We start from the raw sequence: 21,251 nt of genomic DNA, 5'->3' as shown, positions 1-21,251 counted from the left end.
GGTCTCATCATGCAGTAAACACACTTATTGATGATTGATTATTTGCACAACTTATAAAGACAAAGGTGGTCTCATCATGCAGTAAACACACTTATTGATGATTGATTATTTGCACAACTTATGAAGACAAAGGTGGTCTCATCATGCAGTAAACACACTTATTGATGATTGATTATTTGCACAACTTATAAAGACAAAGGTGGTCTCATCATGGAGTAAACACACTTATTGATGATTGATTATTTGCACAACTTATAAAGACAAAGGTGGTCTCATCATGGAGTAAACACACTTATTGATGATTGATTATTTGCACAACTTATAAAGACAAGGTGGTCTCATCATGGAGTAAACACACTTATTGATGATTGATTATTTGCACAACTTATGAAGACAAAGGTGGTCTCATCATGCAGTAAACACACTTATTGATGATTGATCATTTGCACAACTTATAAAGACAAAGGTGGTCTCATCATGGAGTAAACACACTTATTGATGATTGATTATTTGCACAACTTATAAAGACAAAGGTGGTCTCATCATGCAGTAAACACACTTATTGATGATTGATTATTTGCACAACTTATAAAGACAAAGGTGGTCTCATCATGGAGTAAACACACTTATTGATGATTGATTATTTGCACAACTTATGAAGACAAAGGTGGTCTCATCATGCAGTAAACACACTTATTGATGATTGATTATTTGCACAACTTATGAAGACAAAGGTGGTCTCATCATGCAGTAAACACACTTATTGATGATTGATTATTTGCACAACTTATAAAGACAAAGGTGGTCTCATCATGCAGTAAACACACTTATTGATGATTGATTATTTGCACAACTTATAAAGACAAAGGTGGTCTCATCATGGAGTAAACACACTTATTGATGATTGATTATTTGCACAACTTATGAAGACAAAGGTGGTCTCATCATGCAGTAAACACACTTATTGATGATTGATTATTTGCACAACTTATGAAGACAAAGGTGGTCTCATCATGCAGTAAACACACTTATTGATGATTGATTATTTGCACAACTTATAAAGACAAAGGTGGTCTCATCATGCAGTAAACACACTTATTGATGATTGATTATTTGCACAACTTATAAAGACAAAGGTGGTCTCATCATGGAGTAAACACACTTATTGATGATTGATTATTTGCACAACTTATAAAGACAAAGGTGGTCTAATCATGGAGTAAACACACTTATTGATGATTGATTATTTGCACAACTTATAAAGACAAAGGTGGTCTCATCATGGAGTAAACACACTTATTGATGATTGATTATTTGCACAACTTATAAAGACAAAGGTGGTCTCATCATGCAGTAAACACACTTATTGATGATTGATTATTTGCACAACTTATAAAGACAAAGGTGGTCTCATCATGCAGTAAACACACTATTGATGATTGATTATTTGCACAACTTATAAAGACAAAGGTGGTCTCATGCAGTAAACACACTTATTGATGATTGATTATTTGCACAACTTATAAAGACAAAGGTGGTCTCATCATGCAGTAAACACACTTATTGATGATTGATTATTTGCACAACTTATGAAGACAAAGGTGGTCTCATCATGGAGTAAACACACTTATTGATGATTGATTATTTGCACAACTTATAAAGACAAAGGTGGTCTCATCATGCAGTAAACACACTTATTGATGATTGATTATTTGCACAACTTATAAAGACAAAGGTGGTCTCATCATGCAGTAAACACACTTATTGATGATTGATTATTTGCACAACTTATAAAGACAAAGGTGGTCTCATCATGCAGTAAACACACTTATTGATGATTGATTATTTGCACAACTTATGAAGACAAAGGTGGTCTCATCATGCAGTAAACACACATATTGATGATTGATTATTTGCACAACTTATAAAGACAAAGGTGGTCTCATCATGCAGTAAACACACTTATTGATGATTGATTATTTGCACAACTTATAAAGACAAAGGTGGTCTCATCATGCAGTAAACACACTTATTGATGATTGATTATTTGCACAACTTATAAAGACAAAGGTGGTCTCATCATGGAGTAAACACACTTATTGATGATTGATTATTTGCACAACTTATGAAGACAAAGGTGTCTCATCATGGAGTAAACACACTTATTGATGATTGATTATTTGCACAACTTATGAAGACAAAGGTGGTCTCAATCATGCAGTAAACACACTTATTGATGATTGATTATTTGCACAACTTATGAAGACAAAGGTGGTCTCATCATGCAGTAAACACACTTATTGATGATTGATTATTTGCACAACTTATAAAGACAAAGGTGGTCTCATCATGGAGTAAACACACTTATTGATGATTGATTACTTGCAGTCGGCAGCTGCTGCAGGAGGTGTTGGACACCGACCTCAGCGATCAAGCTTTCCTTTCTCCACTCACAAAGTCGTCAACGCCGCCGGCCATCAGGTGACACACACAACACACACACACACACACACGACACACACACACACACACACACACACGTGCACTCACACACACACACGTGCACTCACACACAGTGTGTAGCTTGACTTAATTTGGAAGTTTAATGGATTCCAAGTAACCTCGTTGGCCTGAAATGACAAATCAGTTAATTAGAAACAGTCGTGCAGAACTTTCACCATCCTTCAACACACATTCTTCATTCAAGTTGGCACACACACACACACACACACACACACACACACACACACACACCACACATGTACACACACACGTACACACACACACGCACACACACACACACACACACACCCACACACACACACACCACACATGTACACACACACGTACACACACGCACGCACACTAGTGTTTCAGTATTGTATTGTTTAAAAATAACTATGTTTTTTTGTAAAATGACCTTTCATCAATTATTCCATCCTACTTGTTATGATCTGTGAGACTTAGAAGTGTCTTAAAGGGGAAGTGCACTTTTCTTGGAAGGTGCCTACAGTTCACAATCATAATGAGAGACTGGAAGACAAAATATTGGTATTTTTTTGCGTTGTAATTTACAAAAAATGACTCATTCTTGGTGGCTAGCAATGCAGCTAATGTCTGCAATCAATTCTACCCTTAAATGACTTATGTGGTGTAGTTGTAATATACAAGACTGTGCTAGAACACCAATGTGTAGTGAGTGCAGAACATCATATTACAGTAGTATGTAGTGTAGTTGTAATAACACATGACAGCATGATCAATATTAAAGTGACTCACTTAAAGTTGTCTGTCTGGTCCAGCTGGCCACGGACCTTTTTTTGCGGTTTATTTTGGGTAAGCACTCCATTTATGTGGAAATAGCTTGTCTCCAAATTCCACATTCACCAAGTCACGCTGACCTCACTCTCTCGGCTGAATTTTTATCACTTCATGATTGTAAAATTATGATATTTCAATTGTAAAAAACTGAATTTAAATAATTTTTTCTCTCTTCATTAAATGATGTGAAGTTTCATAAAATCCTTTTTTTTCATATGATTACAATAGTTTTTGTCATTGTAGAATTTATACTTTTTCCCTTTTTTATTACTTTATTCTCACAGAATGACAACTTTTTACGTTAAATCATCTTTTAATTTTGTAAAATTCAACTATTTTTTTAGTAATTATTATTACTTATTTTTTGTAAAATTATAATGTTTTAATCATATTTTTTACTTCAGTCTTTTTTTCTCCATTGTGATTCTCGTAAAACATTTTTTTTTCAATAGTTTTTGTCCTTATAGTATTTTTACATTTTCCTCATAAAATTAGTACTATATTCTCTCAAAAGGACAACCTTTTTCTTCAAAATCGTGATTTTATTTTGGTAATATTGCAACTATTATCTGGTCATTTTTGTACAATTCTAATTTTTCAATCGTATTTCTTTAAATTCAAGTCATTTTTTCTCCATTATTTTCTTTCTCATTTGTAGACGTGTGTGTGTGTGTGTGTGTGTGTGTGTGTGTGTGTGTGTGTTTGTGTGTGTGTGTGTGTGTGTGTGTGTGTGTGTGTGTGTGTGGACATGTACATATGGGGCTCAGGTGAGCAGATGGTCTAACAGTCCACTGGGAGAGTGTTGGAGACATTTCTTCTCCTTCATGTTCACTTCTTCTACTTACTGTCCTTGTCATAATGTCCCATATCATCATATTTCATACATCCTTTACCATTTTAGCCTACTGTGTCATATATCACATACAACAATGTCATAGATGTCACATACAACAATGTCATAGATGTCATATATCACATACAACAATGTCATAGATGTCATATATCACATACAACAATGTCATAGATGTCATATATCACATACAACGTCATAGATGTCATATATCACATACAACAATGTCATAGATGTCATATATCACATACGACAACGTCATAGATGTCATATATCACATACAACAATGTCATAGATGTCATATATCACATACAACAATGTCATAGATGTCATATATCACATACAACAATGTCATAGATGTCATATATCACATACAACAATGTCATAGCATGTCATATATCACATACAACAATGTCATAGATGTCATATATCACATACAACAATGTCATAGATGTCACTATATCACATACAACAATGTCATAGATGTCATATATCACATACAACAATGTCATAGATGTCATTATCACATACAACAATGTCATAGATGTCATATATCACATACAACAATGTCATAGATGTAATATATCACATACAACAATGTCATAGATGTCATATATCACATACAACAATGTCATAGATGTCATATATCACATACAACAATGTCATAGATGTCATATATCACATACAACAATGTCATAGATGTCATATATCACATACAACAATGTCATAGATGTCATATATCAAATACAACAATGTCATAGATGTCATATATCACATACAACAATGTCATAGATGTCACATATCACATACAACAATGTCATAGATGTCATATATCACATACAACAATGTCATAGATGTCATCACAATGTCATAGATGTCATATATCACATACAACAATGTCATAGATGTCATATATCACATACAACAATGTCATAGATGTCACATATCACATACAACAATGTCATAGATGTCATATATCACATACAACAATGTCATAGATGTCTATATCACATACAACAATGTCATAGATGTCATATATCACATACAACAATGTCATAGATGTCACATACAACAACAGTCATAGATGTCATATATCACATACAACAATGTCATAGATGTCATATATCACATACAACAATGTCATAATGTCATATATCACATACAACAATGTCATAGATGTCATATATCACATACAACAATGTCATAGATGTCACATACAACAACGTCATAGATGTCATATATCACATACAACAATGTCATAGATGTCATATATCACATACAACAATGTCATAGATGTCATATATCACATACAACAATGTCATAGATGTCATATATCACATACAACAATGTCATAGATGTCATATATCACATACAACAATGTCATAGATGTCATATATCACATACAACAATGTCATAGATGTCATATATCACATACAACAATGTCATAGATGTCATATATCACATACAACAATGTCATAGATGTCATATATCACATACAACAATGTCATAGATGTCATATATCACATACAACAATGTCATAGATGTCATATATCACATACAACAATGTCATAGATGTCATATATCACATACAACAATGTCATAGATGTCATATATCACATACAACAATGTCATAGATGTCATATATCACATACAACAATGTCATAGATGTCATATATCACATACAACAATGTCATAGATGTCATATATCACATACAACAATGTCATAGATGTCACATATCACATACAACAATGTCATAGATGTCATATATCACATACAACAATGTCATAGATGTCATATCATACAACAATGTCATAGAATGTCATATATCACATACAACAATGTCATAGATGTCATATATCACAATACAACAATGTCATAGATGTCATATATCACATACAACAATGTCATAGATGTCATATATCACATACAACAATGTCATAGATGTCATATATCACATACAACAATGTCATAGATGTCATATATCACATACAACAATGTCATAGATGTCATATATCACATACAACAATGTCATAGATGTCACATACAACAACGTCATAGATGTCATATATCACATACAACAATGTCATAGATGTCATATATCACATACAACAATGTCATAGATGTCATATATCACATACAACAATGTCATAGATGTCATATATCACATACAACAATGTCATACATGTCATATCACATACAACAACGTCATAGATGTCATATATCACATACAACAATGTCATAGATGTCATATATCACATACAACAATGTCATACATGTCATATATCACATACAACAATGTCATAGATGTCATAGATTCACATACAACAATGTCATACATGTCATATATCACATACAACAATGTCATAGATGTCATAGATGTCACATACAACAATGTCATAGATGTCACATACAACAATGTCATAGATGTCATATATCACATACAACAATGTCATACATGTCATATATCACATACAACAATGTCATAGATGTCATAGATGTCACATACAACAATGTCATATATGTCATATATCACATACAACAATGTCATAGATGTCATAGATGTCACATACAACAATGTCATAGATGTCATATATCACATACAACAATGTCATAGATGTCATATATCACATACAACAATGTCATAGATGTCATATATCACATACAACAATGTCATAGATGTCGTATATCACATACAACAACGTCATACATGTCGTATATCACATACAACAATGTCATACATGTCATATATCACATACAACAATGTCATAGATGTCATATATCACATACAACAATGTCATAGATGTCATATATCACATACAACAACGTCATAGATGTCGTATATCACATACAACAATGTCATACATGTCATATATCACATACAACAATGTCATAGATGTCATATATCACATACAACAATGTCATAGATGTCATATATCACATACAACAATGTCATAGATGTCATATATCACGTACAACAATGTCATAGATGTCATATATCACATACAACAATGTCATACATGTCATATATCACATACAACAATGTCATACATGTCATATATCACATACAACAACGTCATAGATGTCATATATCACATACAACAATGTCATAGATGTCATATATCACATACAACAATGTCATACATGTCATATATCACATACAACAATGTCATAGATGTCATATATCACATACAACAATGTCATACATGTCATATATCACATACAACAATGTCATACATGTCATATATCACATACAACAATGTCATACATGTCATATATCACATGCAACAATGTCATACATGTCATATATCACATACAACAATGTCATACATGTCATATATCACATACAACAATGTCATACATGTCATATATCACATACAACAATGTCATAGATGTCATATATCACATACAACAATGTCATAGATGTCATATATCACATACAACAATGTCATACATGTCATATATCACATACAACAATGTCATAGATGTCATATATCACATACAACAATGTCATATATGTCATATATCACATACAACAATGTCATAGATGTCATATATCACATACAACAATGTCATAGATGTCATATATCACATACAACATGTCATAGATGTCATATATCACATACAACAATGTCATAGATGTCATATAATCACATACAACAATGTCATAGATGTCATATATCACATACAACAATGTCATAGATGTCATATATCACATACAACAATGTCATAGATGTCATATATCACATACAACAATGTCATAGATGTCATATATCACATACAACAATGTCATAGATGTCATATATCACATACAACAATGTCATGGATGTCATATATCACATACAACAATGTCATGGATGTCATATATCACATACAACAATGTCATAGATGTCATATATCACATACAACAATGTCATAGATGTCATATATCACACACAACAATGTCATAGATGTCATATGTCATATACAACAATGTCATAGATGTCATATATCACATACAACAATGTCATACATGTCATATATCACATACAACAATGTCATAGATGTCATATATCACATACAACAATGTCATACATGTCATATATCACATACAACAATGTCATACATGTCATATATCACATACAACAATGTCATAGATGTCATATATCACATACAACAATGTCATAGATGTCATATATCACATACAACAATGTCATACATGTCATATATCACATACAACAATGTCATACATGTCATATATCACATACAACAATGTCATAGATGTCATATATCGCATACAACAACGTCATAGATGTCATATATCACATACAACAATGTCATAGATGTCATATATCGCATACAACAATGTCATAGATGTCATATATCACATACAACAATGTCATAGATGTCATATTTCACATACAACAATGTCATAGATGTCATATATCACATACAACAATGTCATAGATGTCATATATCACATACAACAATGTCATAGATGTCATATATCACATACAACAATGTCATAGATGTCATATATCACATACAACAATGTCATAGATGTCATATATCACATACAACAATGTCATAGATGTCATATATCACATACAACAATGTCATAGATGTCATATATCACACACAACAATGTCATAGATGTCATATGTCACATACAACAATGTCATAGATGTCATACTATCACATACAACAATGTCATACATGTCATATATCACATACAACAATGTCATAGATGTCATATATCACATACAACAATGTCATAGATGTCATATATCACATACAACAATGTCATAGATGTCATATATCACATACAACAATGTCATAGATGTCATATATCACATACAACAATGTCATAGATGTCATATATCACATACAACAATGTCATACATGTCATATATCACATACAACAATGTCATAGATGTCATATATCACATACAACAATGTCATAGATGTCACATATCACATACAACAATGTCATAGATGTCATATATCACATACAACAATGTCATAGATGTCACATACAACAATGTCATAGATGTCATATATCACATACAACAATGTCATAGATGTCATATATCACATACAACAATGTCATACATGTCATATATCACATACAACAATGTCATAGATGTCATATATCACATACAACAATGTCATAGAATGTCACATACAACAACGTCATAGATGTCATATATCACATACAACAATGTCATAGATGTCATATATCACATACAACAATGTCATAGATGTCATATATCACATACAACAATGTCATAGATGTCATATATCACATACAACAATGTCATAGATGTTCATATATCACATACAACAATGTCATACATGTCATATATCACATACAACAATGTCATAGATGTCATATATCACATACAACAATGTCATAGATGTCATATATCACATACAACAATGTCATAGATGTCATATATCACATACAACAATGTCATAGATGTCATATATCACATACAACAATGTCATAGATGTCATATATCACATACAACAATGTCATAGATGTCATATATCACATACAACAATGTCATACATGTCATATATCACATACAACAATGTCATAGATGTCATATATCACATACAACAATGTCATAGATGTCACATATCACATACAACAATGTCATAGATGTCATATATCACATACAACAATGTCATAGATGTCACATACAACAATGTCATAGATGTCATATATCACATACAACAATGTCATAGATGTCATATATCACATACAACAATGTCATACATGTCATATATCACATACAACAATGTCATAGATGTCATATATCACATACAACAATGTCATAGATGTCACATACAACAACGTCATAGATGTCATATATCACATACAACAATGTCATAGATGTCATATATCACATACAACAATGTCATAGATGTCATATATCACATACAACAATGTCATAGATGTCATATATCACATACAACAATGTCATAGATGTCATATATCACATACAACAATGTCATAGATGTCATATATCACATACAACAATGTCATAGATATCATATATCACATACAACAATGTCATACATGTCATATATCACATACAACAATGTCATAGATGTCATATATCACATACAACAATGTCATACATGTCATATATCACATACAACAATGTCATAGATGTCATATATCACATACAACAATGTCATAGATGTCATATATCACATACAACAATGTCATAGATGTCATATATCACACACAACAATGTCATAGATGTCATATGTCATATACAACAATGTCATAGATGTCATATATCACATACAACAATGTCATACATGTCATATATCACATACAACAATGTCATAGATGTCATATATCACATACAACAATGTCATACATGTCATATATCACATACAACAATGTCATACATGTCATATATCACATACAACAATGTCATAGATGTCATATATCACATACAACAATGTCATAGATGTCATATATCACATACAACAATGTCATACATGTCATATATCACATACAACAATGTCATACATGTCATATATCACATACAACAATGTCATAGATGTCATATATCGCATACAACAACGTCATAGATGTCATATATCACATACAACAATGTCATAGATGTCATATATCGCATACAACAATGTCATAGATGTCATATATCACATACAACAATGTCATAGATGTCATATTTCACATACAACAATGTCATAGATGTCATATATCACATACAACAATGTCATAGATGTCATATATCACATACAACAATGTCATAGATGTCATATATCACATACAACAATGTCATAGATGTCATATATCACATACAACAATGTCATAGATGTCATATATCACATACAACAATGTCATAGATGTCATATATCACATACAACAATGTCATAGATGTCATATATCACACACAACAATGTCATAGATGTCATATGTCACATACAACAATGTCATAGATGTCATATATCACATACAACAATGTCATACATGTCATATATCACATACAACAATGTCATAGATGTCATATATCACATACAACAATGTCATAGATGTCATATATCACATACAACAATGTCATAGATGTCATATATCACATACAACAATGTCATAGATGTCATATATCACATACAACAATGTCATAGATGTCATATATCACATACAACAATGTCATACATGTCATATATCACATACAACAATGTCATAGATGTCATATATCACATACAACAATGTCATAGATGTCACATATCACATACAACAATGTCATAGATGTCATATATCACATACAACAATGTCATAGATGTCACATACAACAATGTCATAGATGTCATATATCACATACAACAATGTCATAGATGTCATATATCACATACAACAATGTCATACATGTCATATATCACATACAACAATGTCATAGATGTCATATATCACATACAACAATGTCATAGATGTCACATACAACAACGTCATAGATGTCATATATCACATACAACAATGTCATAGATGTCATATATCACATACAACAATGTCATAGATGTCATATATCACATACAACAATGTCATAGATGTCATATATCACATACAACAATGTCATAGATGTCATATATCACATACAACAATGTCATAGATATCATATATCACATACAACAATGTCATACATGTCATATATCACATACAACAATGTCATAGATGTCATATATCACATACAACAATGTCATAGATGTCATATATCACATACAACAATGTCATAGATGTCATATATCACATACAACAATGTCATAGATGTCATATATCACATACAACAATGTCATAGATGTCATATATCACATACAACAATGTCATAGATGTCATATATCACATACAACAATGTCATACATGTCATATATCACATACAACAATGTCATAGATGTCATATATCACATACAACAATGTCATAGATGTCACATACAACAATGTCATAGATGTCATATATCACATACAACAATGTCATACATGTCATATATCACATACAACCATGTCATAGATGTCATATATCGCATACAACAATGTCATAGATGTCATATATCACATACAACAATGTCATAGATGTCATATATCACATACAACAATGTCATACATGTCATATATCACATACAACAATGTCATAGATGTCATATATCACATACAACAATGTCATAGATGTCACATACAACAATGTCATAGATGTCATATATCACATACAACAATGTCATACATGTCATATATCACATACAACAATGTCATAGATGTCATAGATGTCACATACAACAATGTCATATATGTCATATATCACATACAACAATGTCATAGATGTCATAGATGTCACATACAACAATGTCATAGATGTCACATACAACAATGTCATAGATGTCATATATCACATACAACAATGTCATACATGTCATATATCACATACAACAATGTCATAGATGTCACATACAACAATGTCATATATGTCATATATTCACATACAACAATGTCATAGATGTCATAGATGTCACATACAACAATGTCATATATGTCATATATCACATACAACAATGTCATAGATGGCATATATCACATACAACAATGTCATAGATGTCATATATCACATACAACAATGTCATAGATGTCATATATCACATACAACAACGTCATACATGTCGTATATCACATACAACAATGTCATACATGTCATATATCACATACAACAATGTCATAGATGTCATATATCACATACAACAACGTCATAGATGTCGTATATCACATACAACAATGTCATACATGTCATATATCACATACAACAATGTCATAGATGTCATATATCACATACAACAATGTCATAGATGTCATATATCACATACAACAATGTCATAGATGTCATATATCACATACAACAATGTCATAGATGTCATATATCACATACAACAATGTCATACATGTCATATATCACATACAACAATGTCATACATGTCATATATCACATACAACAACGTCATAGATGTCATATATCACATACAACAATGTCATAGATGTCATATATCACATACAACAATGTCATACATGTCATATATCACATACAACAATGTCATAGATGTCATATATCACATACAACAATGTCATAGATGTCATATATCACATACAACAATGTCATAGATGTCATATATCACATACAACAATGTCATACATGTCATATATCACATGCAACAATGTCATACATGTCATATATCACATACAACAATGTCATACATGTCATATATCACATACAACAATGTCATACATGTCATATATCACATACAACAATGTCATAGATGTCATATATCACATACAACAATGTCATAGATGTCATATATCACATACAACAATGTCATAGATGTCATATATCACATACAACAATGTCATAGATGTCATATATCACATACAACAATGTCATAGATGTCATATATCACATACAACAATGTCATAGATGTCATATATCACATACAACAATGTCATAGATGTCATATATCACATACAACAATGTCATAGATGTCATATATCACATACAACAATGTCATAGATGTCATATATCACATACAACAATGTCATAGATGTCATATATCACATACAACAATGTCATAGATGTCATATATCACATACAACAATGTCATAGATGTCATATATCACATACAACAATGTCATAGATGTCATATATCACATACAACAATGTCATAGATGTCATATATCACATACAACAATGTCATAGATGTCATATATCACATACAACAATGTCATAGATGTCATATATCACATACAACAATGTCATAGATGTCATATATCACATACAACAATGTCATAGATGTCATATATCACATACAACAATGTCATGGATGTCATATATCACATACAACAATGTCATAGATGTCATATATCACATACAACAATGTCATAGATGTCATATATCACATACAACAATGTCATAGATGTCATATATCACACACAACAATGTCATAGATGTCATATGTCACATACAACAATGTCATAGATGTCATATATCACATACAACAATGTCATAGATGTCATATATCACATACAACAATGTCATAGATGTCATATATCACATACAACAATGTCATAGATGTCATATATCACATACAACAATGTCATAGATGTCATATATCACATACAACAATGTCATACATGTCATATATCACATACAACAATGTCATACATGTCATATATCGCATACAACAACGTCATAGATGTCATATATCGCATACAACAACGTCATAGATGTCATATATCGCATACAACAACGTCATAGATGTCATATATCGCATACAACAACGTCATAGATGTCATATATCGCATACAACAATGTCATAGATGTCATATATCGCATACAACAATGTCATAGATGTCATATATCGCATACAACAATGTCATAGATGTCATATATCGCATACAACAATGTCATAGATGTCATATATCGCATACAACAATGTCATAGATGTCATATATCACATACAACAATGTCATAGATGTCATATATCACATACAACAATGTCATAGATGTCATATATCACATACAACAATGTCATAGATGTCATATATCACATACAACAATGTCATAGATGTCATATATCACATACAACAATGTCATAGATGTCATATATCACATACAACAATGTCATAGATGTCATATATCACATACAACAATGTCATAGATGTCATATATCACATACAACAATGTCATACATGTCATAGATGTCACATACAACAATGTCATAGATGTCACATACAACAATGTCATAGATGTCACATACAACAATGTCATAGATGTCATATATCACATACAACAATGTCATAGATGTCATATATCACATACAACAATGTCATAGATGTCATATATCACATACAACAATGTCATGGATGTCATATATCACATACAACAATGTCATGGATGTCATATATCACATACAACAATGTCATAGATTTCATATATCACATACAACAATGTCATAGATGTCATATATCACACACAACAATGTCATAGATGTCATATGTCACATACAACAATGTCATAGATGTCATATATCACATACAACAATGTCATACATGTCATATATCACATACAATAATGTCATAGATGTCATATATCACATACAACAATGTCATAGATGTCATATATCACATACAACAATGTCATAGATGTCATATATCACATACAACAATGTCATAGATGTCATATATCACATACAACAATGTCATAGATGTCATATATCACATACAACAATGTCATACATGTCATATATCACATACAACAATGTCATACATGTCATATATCACATACAACAATGTCATACATGTCATATATCACATACAACAATGTCATAGATGTCATATATCGCATACAACAACGTCATAGATGTCATATATCGCATACAACAACGTCATAGATGTCATATATCGCATACAACAACGTCATAGATGTCATATATCACATACAACAATGTCATAGATGTCATATATCGCATACAACGATGTCATAGATGTCATATATCGCATACAACGATGTCATAGATGTCATATATCACATACAACAATGTCATAGATGTCATATATCACATACAACAATGTCATAGATGTCATATATCACATACAACAATGTCATAGATGTCATATATCACATACAACAATGTCATAGATGTCATATATCACATACAACAATGTCATAGATGTCATATATCACATACAACAACGTCATACATGTCATATATCGCATACAACAACGTCATAAATGTCATATATCGCATACAACAACGTCATAGATGTCATATATCGCATACAACAACGTCATAGATGTCATATATCGCATACAACAATGTCATAGATGTCATATATCACATACAACAATGTCATAGATGTCATATATCGCATACAACAATGTCATAGATGTCATATATCGCATACAACAATGTCATAGATGTCATATATCGCATACAACAATGTCATAGATGTCATATATCACATACAACAATGTCATAGATGTCATATATCACATACAACAATGTCATAGATGTCATATATCACATACAACAATGTCATACATGTCATATATCACATACAACAATGTCATAGATGTCATATATCACATACAACAATGTCATAGATGTCATATATCACATACAACAATGTCATAGATGTCATATATCACATACAACAATGTCATAGATGTCACATACAACAACAGCATTTTATTGTGTACTTTTCTGCGTTGTACTGAGCAGCCCGGACACTCTCCACTTGCATTGGCTGTTGTCTGGCCACGCCCACCTGTTGTATGGCCACGCCCACATGTGCTCCTCTGCTGCAGGTACGTGCCATGCGCCTGTCCTTTGTGGGCGAGCTGGGCTGGGAGCTCCACATCCCCAAACACTCCTGCCTGCCCGTCTACCACGCCGTCATGGCGGCGGGCGCCAAGCACGGCGTCATCAACTCGGGCTACAGGGCCATCGACTCTCTGAGTATCGAGAAAGGTAAGGAAGGAAGGAAGGAAGGAAGGAAGGAAGGAAGGAAGGAAGGAAGCCTTTTAAAAGATCTGTATGACCAGCCCTGCACCCCCAGGTTACCGCCATTGGCACGCCGACCTTCGCCCCGATGACACGCCCCTGGAGGCGGGGCTAGCCTTCACCTGCAAGATGAAGAGCGCCATCCCCTTCCAAGGTCGAGATCGGCTGGAGAAGCAGAAGGAGGCGGGGCTAAAGAGACGCATCGTGTCCTTCACCATCGACGAGTCAGACCTTTTTTTTAGTCACTATTTATTATTATTATTATTATTTTCATTCTTTCAGCTTCTAACTCAACTTTTTATTCACTATTATTATTATTATTACTTTCATTCCTTCACCTTGAAAGTCAACATGTTGTGGTTTCCAGGAAAGTTCCCATGTTCGGCTTGGAGGCCATCTTCCGCAACGGCCTTCCTGTGGGTCACCTGCGGCGTGCTGACTACGGCTTCTTCATCGACAAGACCATCGGCTACGGATACATCAGCTGTCCTGATGGAGGCGTGGTAATGTCCTGATGGGGGCGTGGTTAATGTACTACTTTATCCTGATGGGGGCGTGGTCATGTCCTACTTTGTCCTGATGGGGGCGTGGTCATGTCCTACTTTGTCCTGATGGGGGCGTGGTCATGATCTACATTGTCCTGATGGGGGCGTGGTTAATGTACTACTTTATCCTGATGGGGGCGTGGTTAATGTACTACTTTATCCTGATGGGGGCGTGGTTAATGTACTACTTTATCCTGATGAGGGCGGGGTCATGTGCTACTTTGTCCTGATGGGGGCGTGGTTAATGTACTACTTTATCCTGATGGGGGCGTGGTCATGTGCTACTTTGTCCTAATAGGGGCGTGGTCATCATCTAAATAGTTAATCTTGTAATAAAAAGGCAACTTACCGTATTTCCTTGAATTGCCGCCGGGGCGCTAATTAATTTAAAACCTCTTCTCACTCCTGCACTTACCAAAGGCATGCGGTAAAAGTAAGCATGCGCTAATTATTTTAAAACTTCTTCTCACCTTGGCACTTACCAAACGCATGCAGTAAAAATTTGAGTGTGACGTAAGTTTGGACCTTAAATCCTCCTGAATAGCTCTTAATCTTCTTCCCTTTATGCCATTTTAAATGACCGGCATTGAAATCAGCCTCCTCCATTTTGGAAATGATGACAGTGGAAGTGTCAGGAGTTTGACCAGGCCGTAATACTAACCATGCGCTAATTGTTTTGCCAAGCGAGTTTGACCAGGCAGTAATTGAAGGCAGGCACATACTATTTGCCCTGCGGCACTTCCAGGAAATACGGTATTTCTTGCCTAATTATAATTTTTTTTCGCATAAAATTCAACTTTTCTTGTAAATTTGCTTTGATGTTTATATTTAAATTGATTTTGAAATAAGTAGTAGTTTTTGTAAAAATAAAAATAAATACACTTTTTGTTTTAGTAGACTAATTTAATTTTAAAAAAGTGAATATTTTTGTAATATTAAAACTTAGTTCTCACAAAATAGGAAAAATAAAATGAAAAATTCCACTCTTTGTTTAATAGACATTTTTTCTAGGGCTGTTTTTAATATTAAGCCCTAATTAGTTTTTTTTTTATCATAAAACTGAGCCTTTTTTTTTTTTCAAATAAAATTATTCATTCATTCTAGAAATATTCCTGTAACAGACTTTCATCTTTTAAAATTCAGTCTTTTTCAAAAAATGTATTTTAAATGTATTGTAGTTCTTTGTTTTACTTTTAGTCCTTAATAGTTTTTTATCCAAATAAAATGTTGCCTTTATTTGGTAAATGTTCCTGTAATATCACCACTTAATTATTGTAAGATTCTGACTTTTTAAAACATTTATTCTCATAAAATCTGACCTTTAAATAATATATCTGACTTAAATCTAGTAATATTATCACCTTTTTTTCTCCTGAAGTTCTGCCTTTTTAGAAAATGTTATCTTCAATCTTTATTCTCATCAAATTAAGCTAATTATTGACTATTTTAGTGGCAACTCTCGTTAAAATGGAGGATTTGTAATTGTTTTTTTCACTTTTTTGTTTTAGTTTGATTTAAGTCATGACTTTATTCTCGAAGTTTTCTTGTAATATTAAGATTTAGTTCTCAAAAAAAGGGAAAAGAATCTAGAAAAAAATCCACTATTTGTCTTCTATAATTAAAAAAATAAAATACATTTTAACTTCATTTTAGTGCTGATTTTTATCATTGTATTTATCTTCAAAGCAAGCTTATTTAAAAAAGAAAGTTTTTATTTTAATAGTTTTTTAATATTACAACATAATTGTAAAAATTTGAATTTTTTAAATGTAATTTCTCTTTTGCAGAAGTCAATTTTCATCTTTATTCTCCTAAAATGAATCCAATGAAACATGTTTTTGAACTCCAATGGAGGAATATTCTTGTTATTTTAGGACTTTTTCCTCACACTCTTCCACCTTTTATTAAAAAAAAAGTTACTTTGATCTTTATTCTCATAAAATAAACACCTTTTTAAAACAAAATTCTGACCTTTAGTGTTAGCTCTCGGAAAAATGGCGTTTTTTTTTTTTTTTTTGACAAATTGTAGTTGTTGTTTTAGTAAACTTTAATTTAATACAAAAAAAATTAAAGTTCCAATTTTATTCTGGTAGTATTCTTGTAATATTAGACTTACTTCTCCCAAAATCTAAAATAAAAATAAAATGGACTTGTCTTTTAAAATGAAGGCTTTAAAAAAAAAAATTCTGACTTTATTTTAATTCTGTTTTTATAATAATTTTTTATCTTCAAACCGAGCCTTATTTTCCAATAAAATGTTTTTATTTGAGTATTATTGTACTATCATTGATTGTAAAGTTGGGATCGAAAGAAGTAGACTCAATTCTTTTTTCTTCCAGTCTTTTGCTGCTGTGTTGACTTGGTGGCGCCAGCAGGTGGTGACACCTCTGTCACCTTCTTGTCGCCCGCAGGTGAGCGCAGACTTTGTGAAGAGCGGCGAGTTCACGCTGGAGCGGATGGGCGTGGCCTACAAGGCCAAAGCCCACCTCAGATCCACCTTTGACCCCGAGAACAAGCGTGTGAAAGGCGTGTACGACTGACCAGGACTGACCAGGTCTGACCAGGTCTGACCAGGACTGACCAGGTCTGACCAGGTCTGACCAGGTCTGACCAGGACTGACCAGGTCTGACCAGGTCTGACCAGGACGGACCAGGTCTGACCAGGACTGACCAGGTCTGACCAGGACTGACCAGGTCTGACCAGGTCTGACCAGGACGGACCAGGTCTGACCAGGACTGACCAGGTCTGACCAGGTCTGACCAGGACTGACCAGGACTGACCAGGACTGACCAGGTCTGACCAGGTCTGACCAGGTCTGACCAGGACTGACCAGGACTGACCAGGTCTGACCAGGTCTGACCAGGTCAGACCAGGACTGACCAGGTCTGACCAGGACTGACCAGGACGGACCAGATCTGACCAGGTCTGACCAGGTCTGACCAGGACGGACCAGATCTGACCAGGTCTGACCAGGACTGACCAGGTCTGACCAGGACGGACCAGATCTGACCAGCAGGTGCCAACTTTCCATCCCTAACGCACTTTTTCTCACGCAATGATGCAACCTTGGCTTTTTGTCAAGGAATTCTCGGCTGACTTTTGTAGCGTCCACCTGAAGAATCAAACATCACATTTGAATATGTTTAGCAAGTCAAGGTCATTGGTTTGACCTTACCTGGCTCAATCTGCTACTTTCTCAGGAAATAGCCCTTAGCTTAGCGGCTAACATGGAGCTAGCTTCCATTAGCAGTGAATGCTAATATTTAAGCTCAAACAATCTCTAATGTACTTTTTCTTCTGCCAATAAGGTTGTTCATTTATTCTTGGAGTCTTAAATTCAAATCAAGCCAATTTTCATATTTTTCACCCAATCTGCTATTTTTAAAGAACTAGCCTTTAGCTTAGCATTTAATCTGGACTTTATTATTCTGGAGCAGTGAATGCTAATATTTGAGCTCAAACGATCTATATTATAGTTGTATAGAGTATTTCTTTTGGCTATAAGCTAATTAATGTTGTGTGTCTGGGTAAATAAAGTGTATTTTACTGTTAAAAAGTGCAAATAAAGAGCCATTCTGTGATTCAATGAGGTTTGTTAGCTGTTATTGCTAACATTTTAGCAATACATTTACTCTTTTATTCTGGCATTAAGTTCCAATAAGTGTAATTGTTTTGTGTCCTGACACCTCTTACATTGAAATAAAGTTAGTTTTACCATTGAAAAACTAGTAAATGCAATTAAAGCTTTTACTATATATATATGTATATATTATACTTGCCAACCTTGATGGATAGATAGTACTTTATTGATTCCTTCAGGAAAATTATGAGACTATATATATATATATATATATATATATATATATATATATATATATATATATATATATATATATATATATATATATATATATATGTGTGTGTGTGTTTGTGTGTATGTGTGTGTATATACATATACGTATATATGCATATTCATGCATA

General features: G+C 32.8%; 1 protein-coding gene across 1 annotated transcript; it reads left to right on the top strand.

Annotated features, from left to right (window-relative positions):
- Positions 1–2,392: 2,392 nt before the first annotated feature.
- Positions 2,393–20,856, top strand: LOC133557164 (sarcosine dehydrogenase, mitochondrial-like). Its single transcript, XM_061907413.1, has 5 exons — positions 2,393–2,481; positions 16,529–16,691; positions 16,780–16,948; positions 17,092–17,227; positions 19,681–20,856. The coding sequence occupies exons 2-5, from the start codon at positions 16,538–16,540 to the stop codon at positions 19,807–19,809; spliced, it is 588 nt and encodes a 195-aa protein (XP_061763397.1). The 5' UTR covers positions 2,393–2,481; positions 16,529–16,537; the 3' UTR covers positions 19,810–20,856.
- The last annotated feature ends 395 nt before the right edge of the window (positions 20,857–21,251 follow it).

This window comes from Nerophis ophidion, linkage group LG08, assembly GCF_033978795.1.
Source record: "Nerophis ophidion isolate RoL-2023_Sa linkage group LG08, RoL_Noph_v1.0, whole genome shotgun sequence".
NCBI lineage: Eukaryota > Metazoa > Chordata > Actinopteri > Syngnathiformes > Syngnathidae > Nerophis > Nerophis ophidion.
This window is presented reverse-complemented; position numbering and strand designations above follow the sequence as displayed.

Bases quoted from the DNA above. Each gene is read 5' to 3' on its own strand.
- LOC133557164 (XM_061907413.1), top strand. From the start codon at position 16,538: ATGCGCCTGTCCTTTGTGGGCGAGCTGGGCTGGGAGCTCCACATCCCC. The intron at 16,949-17,091 runs GTCAGACCTTTT...TGTGGTTTCCAG, and splicing joins GTGTCCTTCACCATCGACGA to GAAAGTTCCCATGTTCGGCT. The intron at 17,228-19,680 runs GTAATGTCCTGA...TGTCGCCCGCAG, and splicing joins GCTGTCCTGATGGAGGCGTG to GTGAGCGCAGACTTTGTGAA.